The 17,011-nt window shown below is 41.2% G+C and overlaps 1 protein-coding gene across 3 annotated transcripts in view; it reads right to left on the reverse strand.

The window, feature by feature from the left end:
* PHF20 (PHD finger protein 20) overlaps positions 1–17,011 on the reverse strand; it is a 152,043-nt gene that overhangs the window by 22,391 nt on the left and 112,641 nt on the right. For all 3 annotated transcript variants that reach the window (XM_058562789.1, XM_058562788.1, XM_058562786.1), the window contains 2 exons: positions 16,474–16,638; positions 15,326–15,504 (listed from right to left, as the gene is read on the reverse strand). In XM_058562789.1, the coding sequence (XP_058418772.1) occupies positions 15,326–15,504; positions 16,474–16,638 (344 nt within the window). The remainder of the gene's footprint in view (positions 1–15,325; positions 15,505–16,473; positions 16,639–17,011) is intronic.

Consider the following 17,011-nt stretch of genomic DNA (forward strand, 5'->3'; position numbering starts at 1 on the left):
AAAATAAATGAAACTTCAAAAGTACCAGAAGAAACCATGAGAGAATTCTTTTATAAACTTGTATGAAATTCCAATGAGGAAGCAACTGTTACTCAAATCTGAGAAGCAATTAAAGACAAGTTTGATATATTTGACCTCATAAAAACAAAAAGTCTGTAAGAAAAGTCAAAAGACAGATGACAAAGTGGGTATAAATATATGAAACTGTTCTCATATCTGATACAAAAGCGTTATCTACGAAGTCTTGTTGGGGCCTAGAACAGGCCACTCCAAAATATCCCACAATAGCATATTGATTATTTTGAATTAAAGTTATTGGAAAAGCAGCCAATGCAAAAAAAGGCATTTTGACCCTCTTCTCTGTTCCACTTGAAAGCAGGAAATAACTCGCCTATGTGAAAGGTGCTCTCCCTGCACCCTTATCACCAGAGCTAAGGAATTCAGGGCTGAGAAGCCTGCATAAACAAACCTTGCTAATTTACTACCACAAGCCTAAACTCTGCTTAAATTCCTCACTGATTATGTACTCAAACCTAAATTTCTTTGTCCTGTCATTCTTCACAAATTTATTGGTTCTTTGTGTAAAAGATACATATATTGCCTGCTCTGATCACTCTCCAAGCATCATTTCTCTATGATCTCCAATACATACATATTAAACTGGGTTTTTCTCCTGTTAATCTGCTCTAGTGTCAGTTTTATTATTAGTCCAGCCATAAGAATACAAGAAGGGTAGAAGGGGGGAATGTCCCCCTCCCCGACAGCCTATACAAATGAGTAGCAAAATGACCAACATCCAACAGAAAAATAGATAAAGGACATGAACATACAGGTCAAAGGAAAAAGAACTAATTTTTTTGTGTGTGTGTGAGGAAGATCAACCCTGAGCTAACATCCATGCGAATCCTCCTCTTTTTCCTGAGGAAGACCGGCCCTGAGCTAACATCTATTGCCAGTCCTCCTCCTTTTTCTCCCCAAAGCCCCAGTAGATAGGTGTATGTCATAGTTGCACATCCTTCTAGTTGCCGTATGTGGGAGCCACCTCAGCATGGCCAGACGAGCGGTGCATCAGTGTGCGCCCGGGATCCGAACCTGGGCCGCCAGTAGCAGAGCGCGCGCACTTAACTGCTAAGCCATGGGGTCAGCCCAAAAAAAACTAATTCTTAAATAAAAAGATGTTCAAATCACCCATTAAAATAATAAATTAATGTAAAGTAACTTGAATTAATATAAATTAATGTGAAATAAAACCAGACTAATAATATGCATACACATTAGTATTTCTAGGTTTTGGGATTACACGTAAATCTCAATTCTTTATATCCTTACGTATTGCCTGAGGTTTTTATAATAAACATTTACTGCGTTCATCATAAAAGTGTTATTCTCATGAAAAAATCTTTATAGAGCATAATTTTCATTTATATATGCATGTGTGTGTATTTCAAAATATTGTTATCCCCAGGTAAAAATACTCTGAGTAATTCTTATTGTCTTCTTTGTGATTTTCTGCATTTTCCAAATGCTACAATTATGAAATTTTAAAGAAGTTTATTAAAAAATAAATTACAAAATGGCTATACTAATAGACTATTTTTTCATTTATCTGAAGAGCAAAGATAAAGAAGTTTGATAGTATCTGTCAAGGGTGCTGATGAGACTGTTCTTTGGTACAGCCTCCAGGGAGGGTTTATATAATATTGCTCTGATAAATAGCAGTACTTGTCAAAATTATAAATGCACATACCCTTTGACCCAAGAATTCTACTTCTAAAACTTGGTTCCAACAGGTATAGTTACACAAAAGTATTCATTATATCACTGTTAAGATTAGAAACAATCTAAATGTCCATCAACAGGGGAAGGGTTAAATAAATGACGATCCGTCCATTATGCAGCCATAAAAAAGAATGGGGAAGCCTTTTTATGTCTGAAAATGGAATAGTCTTCAACATATATACTGTTAAATGATAAAAAGATACTAAAAATACTACACATAGGGGCCGGCCCCAGGGCTTAGTGGTTAAGTGCGTGCGCTCGGCTGCTGGCGGCCCGGGTTCGGAGCCTGGGCACACAACGACGTACCGCTCATGAAGCCATGCTGTGGTGGCGTCCCACATAAAGTGGAGGAAGATGGGCACGGATGTTAGCCCAGGACCAGTCTTCCTCAGAGAAAGAGGAGGATTGGCAACAGATGTTAGCTCAGGGCTGATCTTCCTCACAAAAAAAAAAAAAAAAATACTACATATAAAATGATAACATTTGTGTTAAAAAAAAATATGGTTGCACAGCAATGTAAATGTACTCAATGCCAACTCACTCAACGCCACATACACTTAAATATGGTAAATTTTTAGTTATGTATATCTTTACACCAAAAAAAGGGTAAAAAAAAAGAATGAGGAGAATATATTTGTTATGGCTTGTTTAGCCACAGAATGTTTCTGGAATGATACACAAGAAGCTGATAAGGGTTGCCTCCAGGGAAGGGCAATTGAGGGATTGAGGTAGAGGTAAGATTCTTCTCCGTACACTTATGAATCTTTTGGACTCTGAACTATGTGAATGCATTAGCTAGCAACAAATAAACAATATAAATTTTAAAACAAAAGTTTTAAAATGGGCTTCTTGTTAAAACCGCTATACAGTTTTCACTGGGTTTGGCACCTGATATATATTTGCTGCTCTGGGGCAAAGGGCAGCAAACTGTAGCCCAAGGGCCAAATCCTGCTCGGATCCTGTTTTTCTAAGTAAAGTATTATATGAACACAGCTATGCTCATTCATTTTACAAATTGCCTATGGCTGCTTGGGGCAGAGTTGGGTAGGTGCAACAGAGACCATATGGTCCTCAAAGCCTAAAATATTTATTACCTGGTCCTTTAAGAAAAAGTTCACCCAAATCTGCCCTAGAGCAATTAAAATAATTTAAATATCAACTGGGTTTCCTAATGTTCATTTTTTACGTGGTACCCAGATTTCTCAAACACTTATGATTATTAAGTAGCATTTTAACCTCTCAGTGATTTAAATTAGCACTGGTAAATAAAATCAAATAATAATATACTTGAGTAATGTTGATACCAATCAAATAACAAAAATGATCAAATTATTTCTCTAAAGTAATATATGCATCTTTTAGAAAACAAACTCGAAATAGATTCCAGCGTTGTGCGAATTATCAAGTTAAAATTTTAAGAAAAAATTATTTGAAACTTCCTAGATGATAACTAGATGATAAATACATTTGAAAGTTTAAATTGTATTTGTTCCAGTTAGCTCTCTCTAAATTTATACCCTTTGTTAAAGTTACTGAGTGGAAAGGTGCATTGTTCATAATGACAGGGAAAGTCAGAAACTGTCCCTCTGTAACACAAAGCCAGCTGGACACTTTTATCTCAATTTACACTTTTTTACTTTTCTTACTTCTTTTTTTGTTTTTTTTGTGAGGAAGATCAGCCCTGAGCTAACATCCATGCCAATCCCCCTCCTTTTGCAGAGGAAGACTGACCCTGGGCTAACATCTGTGCCCATCTTCCTCCACTTTATATGGGATGCCGCCACAGCATGGCCTGACAAGCGGTGCATCGGCGTGCGCCCGGGATCCGAACTCGGGCTGCCAACAGCGGAGCGCGCGCACTTAACCACTACGCCACAGGGTTGGCCCCGTAGACATTTTTATCTCAAGAAAAAAGTATCTACAACAAAACCCATGGTGTTCTGAAGCGAGCTCATCATCACCACAGAGCCAGGCAGGAAGGCACAAGTTGAGCTGCGCTGAGCTGGGTGGAAGGCCAAGTGCAGCCTGGGAAGCAGGAGATGGAAGTCGGCTCCTGACTCTGCCATGTAACAGCTGGTGTGGCCCCAGCAGCTCTAAACCTAGTTTCTTCATAATGGCACCTCAAGCTCTACCCCCCGAACACCCCATAATCCTTGCTACTTACAGAAAAGCCAATGGAGAGAGTACAAAGGTGGATCAGAACTGGGTCTTTTATACTGATTAGCCAGAATAGCCTTGCCAGGAGAGGCCTTCATTACTCACCCATTGAGGATTTCTATGAAAAAGTGAGGATCAAATCAGGCTTCCAAGGCCCAGAACTGAGCACATGCCCAGAGAGACAGGATAAAAACTAACGATCTTCAACATCTTTTTAAAAGCCAAACCTAAGAAAAAATTCAGGCCGGCCCCATGGCTTGGCAGTTACGTGCACGCGCTCCGCTGGCGCCCGGGTTCGGATCCCGGTCGCGCACCAACGCACCGCTTCTCGGGCCATGCTGAGGCCGCGTCCCACATACAGCAACTAGAAGGACGTGCAACTATGACGTACAACTATCTACTGGGGCTTTGGGGAAAAAAAAGAAAGAAAAATTTTTTTTAAAAAAAGAAAAAACTCAAAAAAAAAAAAACTCTACTGAAAAATAATAGTTTACATGTTATATAACAGTTTTCCAATTGTATTCCACAGAACTTAAGAGGTTCTACAAATGGGTATGTTTTTTAATTGGCACTATTTTTAAAAATCAAACAAAACAAAAAATGCACACTCAAACATGTTCCAAACTTAATGTTAAGACAACAGAGCCCACCAGTACACACAATTCTATACTGCTAGGCCAGCTCACGTTTATGTTGCCCTTGGAACAAAGCTCTTCTTCCCAGCTCTGATTAATCAAAGTGACTACATAGCAGCCTATTTAGAAGAAGTCACCCCTACAACGAACGGCCATGCGCATTAGGCTTGTCTCACAAAAAGAAAAACGACTGAGCCACTGAAGTAGTCCAAGTTGGCAACTGTCACTCACAACCTGACAGCATATCAGACTTCATGGGAATGGGCCCGCGATTTACATCTTTGAACTTAAAAGTGAAAATTATCCGGCCGGCCCTGTGGCTTAGTGGTTAAGCGCGTGCGCTCCGCTGCTGGCGGCCCGGGTTCGGACCCCGGGCGCGCACGGACGCACCGTTTCTCCGGCCATGCTGAGGCCGCGTCACACATACAGCAACTAGGAGGATGTACAACTATCTACTGGGGCTTTGGGGGAAAAAATTAATTAATTAATTTTTAAAAAAAGTGAAAATTATCCATTTTGACCTTTCAAAATTACCGCTTTTACATGTTATACATTTTGGGGTTCTGTGAAAGAGTCCAGAACCCCAAACCCTTAGGAAAAGTGGTTCTGAAAAAGTTTGCTGGAAAAGTTTGAAAACCACTGACCTAGGCAAATTAAAGTTCATAAATATCTGGTACTATCTGAGTACCACTCATGTACCTTGAATTTCTGGAAGTTACGACGAAGGCCTATTCAAAAAGAAAAAAAACTCCCTCAACCTAATGTGTGTGCACGCACGCATGATGCATACTGGTAAAGGTGGGGAGTGGTTGGTCAGCCAGCCTAGATAATACCATTATGTTTCAAAAACCAATTTTTTGGTTTCACTTCTCAGTTGTAAATGTGAATCCCCATAGTGAAGGCAGTATAGGAAAAGGGTACTTGACTGGGTGCTCTAGGTTCAAATCATAACTTGATAACTTATTTAATAGCTCTGCAAACACGAGTAAATCATTAATAGCTCTGTAATTTTGTTTTATCATCTATAAAGTGGGAGAAATAAATGACTTGAGACAGCCTTGTTGGAGGTGAAATGGTATTTATGAAAATACTCCAGAAACTTGAAATCACTACTCAACTGTACACAGTTGCTATTATTAATAAAAAGAGCACTACTGTAGTACCACCCATACTATAGGACACTACTCAGCAATAAAAAGGAATGAACCATCGAAACACAGAACAACTTGGATGAATCTCAAGGAAATTACACCGAGTGAAAAACTACTCTCAAAAAGATACATAGCACGTAATTCCATTAACCAATAATCATGAAATTATATAATTATAGAGATAGAAAATACATTAGTGGTTTCCAGGGTTTAGGGATGGGGAGGAAGAGATAGGTGTGTGTCTTGACATGAGTACAGCCATGTTTGGCCGCTCCATTGACCTACAGCCACCAACACAAAAAAAAATATAAAAGCTGCTTTCTGCGTGGTGGGAACTGGCCCTTCTCCCACGGAGGGAGTTACAAGTTGTAACATTTCAAGGCTCTTGGAGCGTCATAGCACGGGATGGACTGGCCATCTGTGCTGGGCTAAGACAATAACCAAAGAAAACAACGCACGTACACAACTGCTGGGCTGGGACGTTAACCAAGGGGCTCAATGCACGTACGCCACTGATAACCATTTGTGCATGGGAACACTAATGCTTGCTCTGCAAACTCTGTAATTGCTTACTCTGAAAATTACTGATGATATAAAAACTGCTGAAAACTGAGCCCTAGTGAGAGTTCCACCTGTGGAAGGGACTCCTTGCCCAGGACGTATGATCCTTGCCCAGCCACGTCGATTGACAGGGCTCCCCCGGCAGTGGGGCATGAATGTTATGAATAATTGATTTGATATAAAGTAACTGATTTGATGTAAAGTAATTAATTTGATGTGTTCTCTTTTCGGTCAACCTGGTGTTTCTCTTTCCGGATTGATTTGTGTCATTTCTCTTCAGCCGATGTGGGTGTTTTCCCTTTCCAGTCGGGCTGATGTTTTTTCCCTTTTAATACTTGACCTATTTGGATCTGTTTGCAGACTATCGCCTTTACTATCCTCTATATAATAAAATATACCTTCAGTCCATTTGTTTGGAGTGGAAAGTGTCTTTTACGTCTCCGATCGAATCCCCAAACCTCTCATAACATAATTGGCGCTGTGAGCAGGATTCAATTAAGGAGATGCCTTTTCTATTCAAACGAAAGGTAACTGAAGCCAAGATGGAAGAAATTCCAGGATGGGAGGACCCTCCCTTTTGCACTCTGGCTGGGGAGTGAACTCGCAGGTCAAAGTTATATGAAGCTTGGGATGCTCGTCTGCGACGATTTGAACCATTGGATGTGACCAAAGCTTTACAGACGGTGAAAAGGAAAGCAAAAGATGATGTTTCTTTTTTGGCACGGCGAGGTTGATGTTTGTTGACTGCTTATCGTCGGGCTATAGAAGATAGGGATAAGATACAAAAAGAGAAGGCACTCTCGGAAAAAAAAAATTTTAATTTACAGTCTTGCTTGGCTATGATTCAATGTCAATATCTTGCACTGGGAGATCAGGCTCATAACTACCAAGCTATAGCAGAAAAGGCTGCTATAAAAATTGCCAAATATAAATATAGAAAGAGGAGAGGAAAAATAAATGAATGAAAAGTTCATATGGCCATAACATCGGCCGGTCCTAAATGGGACCCGGACACATGGGATGATAATATCTGGGATGATGATTCTAAAACTGATTATGAGGAAGAGGAAAAACCACCCAAACACACAGAGGCACGTCCTCTTCGCCGTCGGCGGATAGAAATGAATGGTAATCATTCTGTAAGGAAAGATGTAATTGAGAATTTTAACCAACAAGAAATTTCTGATATTTTAGCCCGGGCTACACGAAAGCCTGAAGAAGCCATTATAACCTGGCTTGTTCGCCTATATGATATGGGCGCTACAGGAATTAATCTGGATGCAGGAGATGCTTTTAAATTTGTAATTTTGTCCAATGATCCAGTAATACGGGGAGCTTTCAAAGATTGGAACATGAAGGCTCACCCCCCAAATGATCGTGGACAAGACACTAATGGTACAACTTTATTGGCTCTTGCAGTAAAAGGAGCTCAAGATAAATACCCCACGGATGATATGTGGCCAAACACTAATAGACCATGGTATACTTTAAAAGATTGTGTCCAAAAGATGAAAAAAGAAACCATGAAACGGGCTGTGTTTCTGGGGTATGATAAAGCTTTAAATGAAATGACTTTAAGTGTCCAGGTGCGAAACAAGTTGATAAAAACTGCACCTCCGACATACAAATAATTACAACCCTTCTCATGAATGAAACTAAAAGCCCTATATCAACACTTGCAGATAAGATTATACAGCTAGCACACTTGGGAGACTGACAGACAACTGAAAACTCTCCAAGAAGGGAAAAAAGAAAAACATTCTTTAAAAAGGATAAAATGACTCGAGATGATATGTTTTTGGCCCTACTCCAGGCAGGAGTACCTAAAGACCAAACTGATGGAGTTGACACTAGAGAATTATGGAAACTATATAAAGAAAAAGGGCTGAATATAAAACAAATGAATAGAAGGGACAATATAGAGAATGCTTCCAACCCAGTGCCTACTGCACCTAGTGCACCACCTCCTCCCTCGGATCCTCTTCTTGCTGACTTATGTGATTGAGGGGAAGGCCAAACCTCTGTATCGATTAGTGCCACTATAAAAAAAGATATTAGACCACATGTACCAATAAAAATATTTTGGAAGAATGGATCTACAACTAGTGTGCAGGCACTTATAGATACAGGGGCGGAGGCCACCCTTATCTATGGGAATCCAACTAAGTTTCAAGGTACATCAATTTTGATAACTGGATTGGGAGGAAAAGAAATCCAGGCAGTTACCACTAATCTTTCTATGCAAATTGGGCAACTACCCCGATGCACATATCTAGTTATGATTGTGCCAATACCAGAATATATAATTGAGATTGATATTCTAAAAGGATTGACATTAAATTTGGCTGATGGACAATACCAATTTGCTATTAGAGCTTTGTCTTTTCATATTAATGCTGTAATTGTGGGATGTTTACATCATAAAGTAGAAATTCCACCTACCACACAAGTGGTCAATCAAAGACAATATCGCATCCCTGGAGGACAACAAGAAATATCTGAGACCATAGAAGATTATTTGGCTATAAAAGTCCTTCGCAGAGTAACTACAGCCTGGAATAATCCTATCTGGCCTGTTAAAAAAGGTGATGGGACATAAAAAATGACTGTAGATTACAGAGAGTTAAACAAAGTGACTCTGGCTATTCAAGCAGCCATCCCTGATTTGATTACTCTTATAGAAAAAGTGCAATGTTATCCAGGCACTTGGTATGCAGTCATAGACTTGGCTAATGCCTTTTTCACCATACCTATACCTAAAAGTGTCCAAAAACAGTTTGCTTTCACGTGGCTGGGACAACAATATACCTTTACTAGACTTCCTCAGGGATATATGCATAATCCCACTATCTGCCATCGACAGGTTGCTGAAACCTTGGCAAAGGTACCTACTTCTGATGATGTCCAAATAGTACATTATATAGATGATATTATAATCCAAGGAAATAAAAAAGAAAGAATACAACAACAGTTAAAAAAAGTAATGGACACACTTGAGGAGGATGAATGAAAAACTAATCCAGCTAAAATTCAGGGCCCACGTTCAAGCGTTAAATTTTTGGGAATACTTTGGAATAATAGAAAACAAGAAATTTTACCTAAAGCTAGACAAAAGATATTAAATTTTACAGCACCCTGCAACAAAAAAGAAGCACAAAAATTTATTGGATTATTTGGATTTTGGAGGGCACATATTCCACATTTAAGTCGGTTCCTTGCACCTTTCTATAAAGTTACCAGAAAAAATATAAATTTAAATGGGAAATAAAACAAAAAGAAGCTTTTGAAGCAACCAAGCATGCTATTCAGACTGCTTTAGATCTATGGCCAATTAAACCGGGACCCATTGAGTTACAGATAGATATCATTGATCAATATGCCAGCTGGAGTCTATGGCAAAAACAAGGTGCCCGACGTTATCCTCTGGGATTTTGGAGTCACAAGCTTCCCTGTTCCAGTGAAAGATACAGTCCTTTTGAAAAACAGTTGTTAGCCTGCTATTGGGCTCTAATAGACTCAGAAGGCCTTACCTTGGGACATGAGGTAATTATGCGACCCCAAATACCCATCATGCAATGGATTCATAGCACGCCTGTTACTCATAAAATTGGACATGCACAAGAATTTAATATCATCAAATGGAAATCATATATTCAAGACCGGGCCAAACCTGGCCCAAAGCGGTTGTCTCTATTGCATGAACAAGTGTCTCAATATAGCAGTGAGCCAACTGTGTCACCTAAGACTGATATAACAGAATCTCCTATTAAATGGGGTGTCTCATATGATCAGTTGACTAAAAAACAACAAAAACATACCTGGTTTACGGATGATTCTGCCAAAATGATATCGGGCTCACAAAAATGGAAAGCAGTTGCCTATAACCCATCCACCCAACAAACAATTGTCACCACCAGAGATAATATAAATAGCCAATATGCTAAACTTTATGCGGTGTATCAAGCACTTCAACAAGAACAGGGGCAACAATATCATATATATACTGATTCGTGGACAGTGGCACAAGGTTTGACAATGTGGATGCCACAATGGAAAAAACATGATTGGAAAATTAATGATAAAAAAATATGGGAAAAAAAATTATGGAACGACATATGATTATGATGTCAAAACACGATTGTTACTGTATTTCATGTTGATACTCACAGTTCTTTAACTTCTGCAGAACGAAAACATAATTCTCATGCTAATCAGCTGATGCAGATTCATGCAATGCACAACCCAAGCGTAGCACAATGGGTCCACGAAAAGAGTGGACACTTGGGAAAACAAGCTTCATACAGGTGGGCACAACAAAGGGGAATCCTTGTCACCCATGATGATATTGCCACTACAGTACAACAATGTCAGTTATGCCAACAATTAAATAAACGGGGAGTTCCACACCCCTACCAAGGTCATACCCAAAAGGGATTATTTCCCACCCATACCTGGCAAATAGATTTTATTGGACCATTGCCAAATTCTTGTGGCTATACTTATGCCTGCACTGCTGTTGATACATATTCTGGTTATTTATTGGCTATGCCAACTAAAGTGGCCACCCAACAGAGTGCCATAAAATTATTAGATATAATCAAGTTATATTATGAAACACCAAGGCAAATTCAGAGTGACAACGGTTCCCACTTTACAAGTAAGTTGATTCAAACCTATACCAAGGAAAATTATATAAAATGGATTTATCATATACCTTATTACCCCCAAGCTGCAGGCCTCATAGAACGAATGAATGGATTGCTTAAACAACAATTGAGGAAACTTGATCATGGCTCATTAAAGGGGTGACACAACCATCTAAGTACTGCTCTAAATGTGTTAAATAACAGGCCACTAGGCCCTAATGAGACTCCTCTGTCAAGGTTGTTACCAACAAAGATTACAGAAGTGGCAGTCGCCACTCATGAGCTTATGACCTTAACCTATTGGCCCCTGACTCAGTCTGCTAAACCGCCTTTTCGTGCCTCGGCCGAAGCGGCTGCATTGGATTTATCTACTGTTCATTCTATTCAATTGCCCCCTAAGAAGCAGTCTATAGTCCCTACTGGGATAGGGGTACAATTTCCCAAAAATACCTTTGGTTTGTTAAAAGGACGCTCTGGACTGGCAGCAAAAGGTATTGATATACTGGGAGGAGTCATTGATCCAGATTACCAAGGAGAAATAAAATTTATATTATATAATGGTAGTGACACAGTACTAACTGCAGAGTCTGGGGAACAAATGGGACAATTATTGGTGCTTCCCCTCTTGACTCAAATGTGTCACAAGGACAACCTCCAAGTAAATTAACTAAAAGAGGAATACAAGGATTTGGGTCTACAGATGGATGAAAACCTGGAACAAAAATGTGGATGACACATCCACCCAATGCGGCCCCCCATGCCACAGAAATAATAGCCCAAGGGCCCACTGCAACACTCATAGTTATGTTCCAGGAAATAAACAATTATATCATGTTCCTAAAAATTCTGTTTCTTTGCGTGAATAGATATTCCTGCTATGTTCGCTATACCGTGCTACACCTCCATGTCTGCTGCAGACCTATACACCAACTAATGCCTCTGTAGGACAACCTTTGACCCTGCACTGTTAGACCAACTGCTCTACACCAGTGGGACCTATAACCTGGACTATAAATGGCCGAAAAATTTGGTCTCAGAAACAACAAACACCTTCGCAATATCAGATAATTTCTCTATTACCCTGCCTTCTGCTACCCTCCGTGATGGGGCCTGATCTGGACTTCTACAAGCTAGTTTGTTAGGCCTAAATGTTACCTTATCTAATGTTATCTTTGATCCTGTACATGATTTACAAGATCAAGTTAATAACATTTCATATTCTAAGGGGTTATTTGATTGGTTACCTTGGGGTTTGGGTCCTTTATTGTGAGACAGTTTTATAATTATTGTAGTCATTGGATTTTGGATTCTTGGATGTGCCTTATGTACTTGTGTACAAAGTTCATTGTCTATGCATATGGTGTCTTATGGTTAATGGAGACGGCCACGGCCAAATATGTCTTGACATGAGTACAGCCATGTTTGGCCGCTCCATTGACCTACAGCCACCAACACAAAAAAAAATATAAAAGCTGCTTTCTGCGTGGTGGGAACTGGCCCTTCTCCCACGGAGGGAGTTACAAGTTGTAACATTTCAAGGCTCTTGGAGCGTCATAGCACGGGATGGACTGACCATCTGTGCCGGGCTAAGACAATAACCAAAGAAAACAATGCACGTACACAACTGCTGGGCTGGGACGTTAACCAAGGGGCTCAATGCACGTACGCCACTGATAACCATTTGTGCATGGAAACACTGAATGCTTGCTCTGCAAACTCTGTAATTGCTTACTCTGAAAATTACTGATGATATAAAAACTGCCGAAACTGAGCCCTAGTGAGAGTTCCACCTGTGGAAGGGACTCCTTGCCCAGGACATATGATCCTTGCCCAGCCACGTCGATTGACAGGGCTCCCCCGGCAGTGGGGCATGAATGTTATGAATAATTGATTTGATATAAAGTAACTGATTTGATGTAAAGTAATTAATTTGATGTGTTCTCTTTTCGGTCAACCTGGTGTTTCTCTTTCCGGATTGATTTGTGTCATTTCTCTTCAGCCGATGTGGGTGTTTTCCCTTTCCAGTCGGGCTGATGTTTTTTCCCTTTTAATACTTGACCTATTTGGATCTGTTTGCAGACTATCGCCTTTACTATCCTCTATATAATAAAATATACCTTCAGTCCATTTGTTTGGAGTGGAAAGTGTCTTTTACGTCTCTGATCGAATCCCCAAACCTCTCATAACAGTGTGGTATAAAGGGGGTAAGATGATTGGAGTCTTGTGACGATAGTACACTTGAGTATCTGGATTGTGGTGGTGGTTACATAAGGCTATATTTGTGACAAAACTGCACAGAGCTACATGTATACACAGACGAATGCATGTATAACTGGTGAAATCTAAATAAACTCTATGGACTGTGCCAATATCAATTTCTTGGTTTTGATATTGTGTTGTGGTTGTGTGGGCTGTTGGCATCGGGAGAGGGGTTCACGGGACTTCCCTGTACATTTCTTTGCAACCACCTGTGAATCTATAATTATTTCAAAGTAAAAGGTTTTTCCCCCCCAAAAAGAAAGCACTGGGAAATAAAAAATGAAAGCAAGCAGGCCTACTCACTCTCTGGTCCTTCTGAAAGTTTAAACTATGGCAAAGCCCCAATGTTTCCAGAAATCAAAGGAAAAGAGATTGTAGAGTACAAAGAAGACAAATTCAAAGAAAAGAGGCAGAAATCCAACTGTATATTAAGTCAAGATCCAAAAGTGAATTTCAAAAATCGAGGCCATGCTGACCTATAGCACTTATAAAGACAGACAAACAAAATTCTAACACGGAAAGCAGGCTAAGAGGTCTGGGCCTTTTTCACAGAATCTCAACAGACTCCGAGGACTTGTACCGGGTGGTAGACAGCCACCCCCTTTTCTGGGGCAACTCCTACTCCCACCCCATCCACATGATAATTGAGGGAGGTCCCAGGCAGCCTTTTTTTTTTTTTTTTGGTGAGGAAGATCAGCCCTGAGCTAACATCCATGCTAATCCTCCTCTTTTATTTGCTGAGGAAGACCGGCTCTGAGCTAATATCTATTGCCAATCCTCCTCCTTTTTTTTCCCCAGAGCCCCAGTAGATAGTTGTATGTCATAGTTGCACATCCTTCTAGTTGCTGTATGTGGGACGCGGCCTCAGCATGGCCGGAGAAGCGGTGCGTCGGTGTGCGCCCGGGATCCGAACCCGGGCCGCCAGCAGCGGAGCGCGCGCACTTAACCGCTAAGCCACGGGGCCAGCCCCCAGGCAGCCATTTTGTACAACGTGTCCTTGTCCACAACTCCCAACCTCCACCACCACCAGACCAGATGACTAGATCAAGGGTGGGCATTTGACCATGAACCTTGTCTCCTCCTGGCCACAACTGACTGTTCCAAAGGCTAATATCTGATCTAAACCAGACTGGAATTCCTTGCCTAGGAACTTAGAATTGAGACTGAGATTCTAACCTCAGCCTAGCTAGTCTCTTGAATACAAAAACATAAAATTAGGGGGATGGGGAGCGGCTGTGGGTGACCACTTTGCATTTTCCAAGAAAACAAGCCAGTAACAAAAAGAAAAAGAACCAAGTGGACTCCGGGGAGAAGCAGGAAAAGGGGTAGACCAAGCCCCTGAAGATGGAATTCTGGGCTCCAGAGCCTGGCTGCATCCCTGCCCCTGGATTCCAGGACCCATCCTGTTTTGCCAACAATATTTATATTTACCCCCAAAAGAACCCTAACCAGTATAACCATGACTTACTTAAACAACTCAGGTTCCCTGGCCAGCCAAGACACACAGGGTATTTATGACAAACTGTGGAGTCAGCCAGACAGCAGTCACCTCCACCAGAACTGTGATTAAGAGTAAGAGAAGGGCCAGAGGCAAGCAGGTGCTGGCCAGTGATATCTCCCCAAGCAGGTAGGGAGACCCACCCACAGGCACATCCCAGAGATGGAGATGACAGATACAAATGCCAGAAAATGAAGAACAAGAAACAGACAAGTTATAAAACTGGCCTCCATTTCTTCGGGCCATAAAGAAAATTTACCTCAAAGAGAAGGTATGGGTCCACATGATGATTAAACTGCCATCCAGAGATTTGGGTCCCTGCTGTTCAACTCCTCACTGTGTGACCACAGGCAAGGCGCTTCCCATTTGTGGGTCCCAGCTGCCCCAAGCAGAGCATGAGAGGTTTAGACTCAATGATCCTTCAAGTCCTCTCTTATTTTGTTAATAGGCTACTTACACCAGCCTGAGATTCAGAGCTGAACCAAAAAGCAAAGCTCAATCTGCTGCTGCTAATACTGCCTATCTGGGACTTGTGATGTGACTCCTTGTTTTTACTGGCCTCAAACTACTGTCCCTCAAAATCCCCTCCAAGGACCAGTTTGTGCTTCTCTAGACCTGTCTCCTGGAAGCTCTACCTACCTGAATCATGAAGTCATTTTCCTCCTGGACCTCACAGATGCAGCGGACCACTTCAAAATCATAGCGTTCATCCCCATCGAGTTCCTCATCTGGGTTGGTGGTCACATCGATGTCTTGGCCATACTCTTCATCACTCCAAAGAAAGCTCTCAGAAGAGGACTCACTCAGATTATCCTCCTCTGAGAGAAAAGAAAAAACAACAGTTACTATTTTAAATTACAGTTATAAAATTTTAAAAACCCTAGATTGTCAAGAGTGGAAATGACCTTACAGACCCACTCTACAAACTTTCACAGAGCTGGTAAATGGGGACTCCAATTTCCTGGGGCCTGTCATCTAGTAACAGCCCAAATGATATATGCTGCCTGGCAGTGACCTGAACTCCATTTCCTCATTTTACTGAGCGTAAAGCCCAAGGTAAGCGGCTGCTCAGGGTCGCAGAGGAGCTACATTGGCAGAGGAGCTACAGTTCCCCATGAACCATACAGATCATCATCCCCAATGACTCAAATATGTTCCTCAATCTCATCCCATCCAGCCAGAACCTGGCTTACAGTCAAGTCTGTATCCACAGCCACCTTTAAAACTCTGTAGACAGTGGGGAATGAGGAAGAGGCAGATTCTAGGAATAATCAGAACTAGAATTACTAGGTCTTGGTGCCTGATTAGTTATAACTGCAGCTAATCTTTACTGATCACTTATTCTGTACCAGACACTGTTCTAAGTACTTTCCATATACTCATTAACTCCTTTTAAATTCACAACCACCCTATAAGTTGCTGGAAAAGGGGAAGCTTCAAGGTTGACTCAGATTTCCCCCTGAGCAACCAGGTTAGATGCAGAGGCCATCAACAAGGAATGGGAGGGGCAGGTGTGCAGGGAGATGGAGGATAATGGATCTGGTTATAGACATAGTGGCTTGGAGGTACCTAAGAGACATTCAACCAAGATCAAAGTTGGAAAGAAGGGGAGTTCAGGGAAGACACAGCTAATGGCCTTTGTTTTATTTGATGTACTTCTTATTTTTAAAATACAATAGATTATACTTGCAGACAGCCTGGGGAGTAGATTACAATATCAACATAAGTCCAGCCTTCTCAGACCATAGTGCTGCACAAACCATCAAGCGAGCAGAGAGCCTCCTTACCGGATACTTTCATTTTCCCTTTGTGGTTTCCAGATTCTGGGCCATGGAGCTGCGGGCTCATATGGACCCCAGGCTTCTGTGAGGACCCACACCTGGTGACAGCAAATGCCTTGGGTGGGGAAGGTTCCTGGGAGGTGTCACTGATCTCCTCACTGCAGGGACATTCTGGAAGAACAGGATCAGGAAGGAATTAGCAACCCCAGACACCATCAGGGCATTCAATAACCAATCCCATCCAACCAACAGCTCTGCTGTTCAAACAGCCCAAAGGCTCAGGTGCAGTTCAACTATAAAGGGGTGTGGAGGACAAATGTAGGAATTAATACTTCAGCTACCTCAGAGAACCTCAAAACCAAAAGCTTCCTCCTCACCATTACCCCTCTCCCCTTTTTCTGACAAGACTGTTTTTCTAAGCCAGAATATACATTGAGAGTAAAACATGGCATCCCTTTAGCTCCCAAGGTTGGAACACCAATTTTCTTAAAAACCAACATTTTTGTGGGGGCTAGACACACACTTTTCAAGAATTGAATCCTTT

This window comes from Diceros bicornis, chromosome 19, assembly GCF_020826845.1.
Source record: "Diceros bicornis minor isolate mBicDic1 chromosome 19, mDicBic1.mat.cur, whole genome shotgun sequence".
Taxonomy (NCBI): domain Eukaryota; kingdom Metazoa; phylum Chordata; class Mammalia; order Perissodactyla; family Rhinocerotidae; genus Diceros; species Diceros bicornis.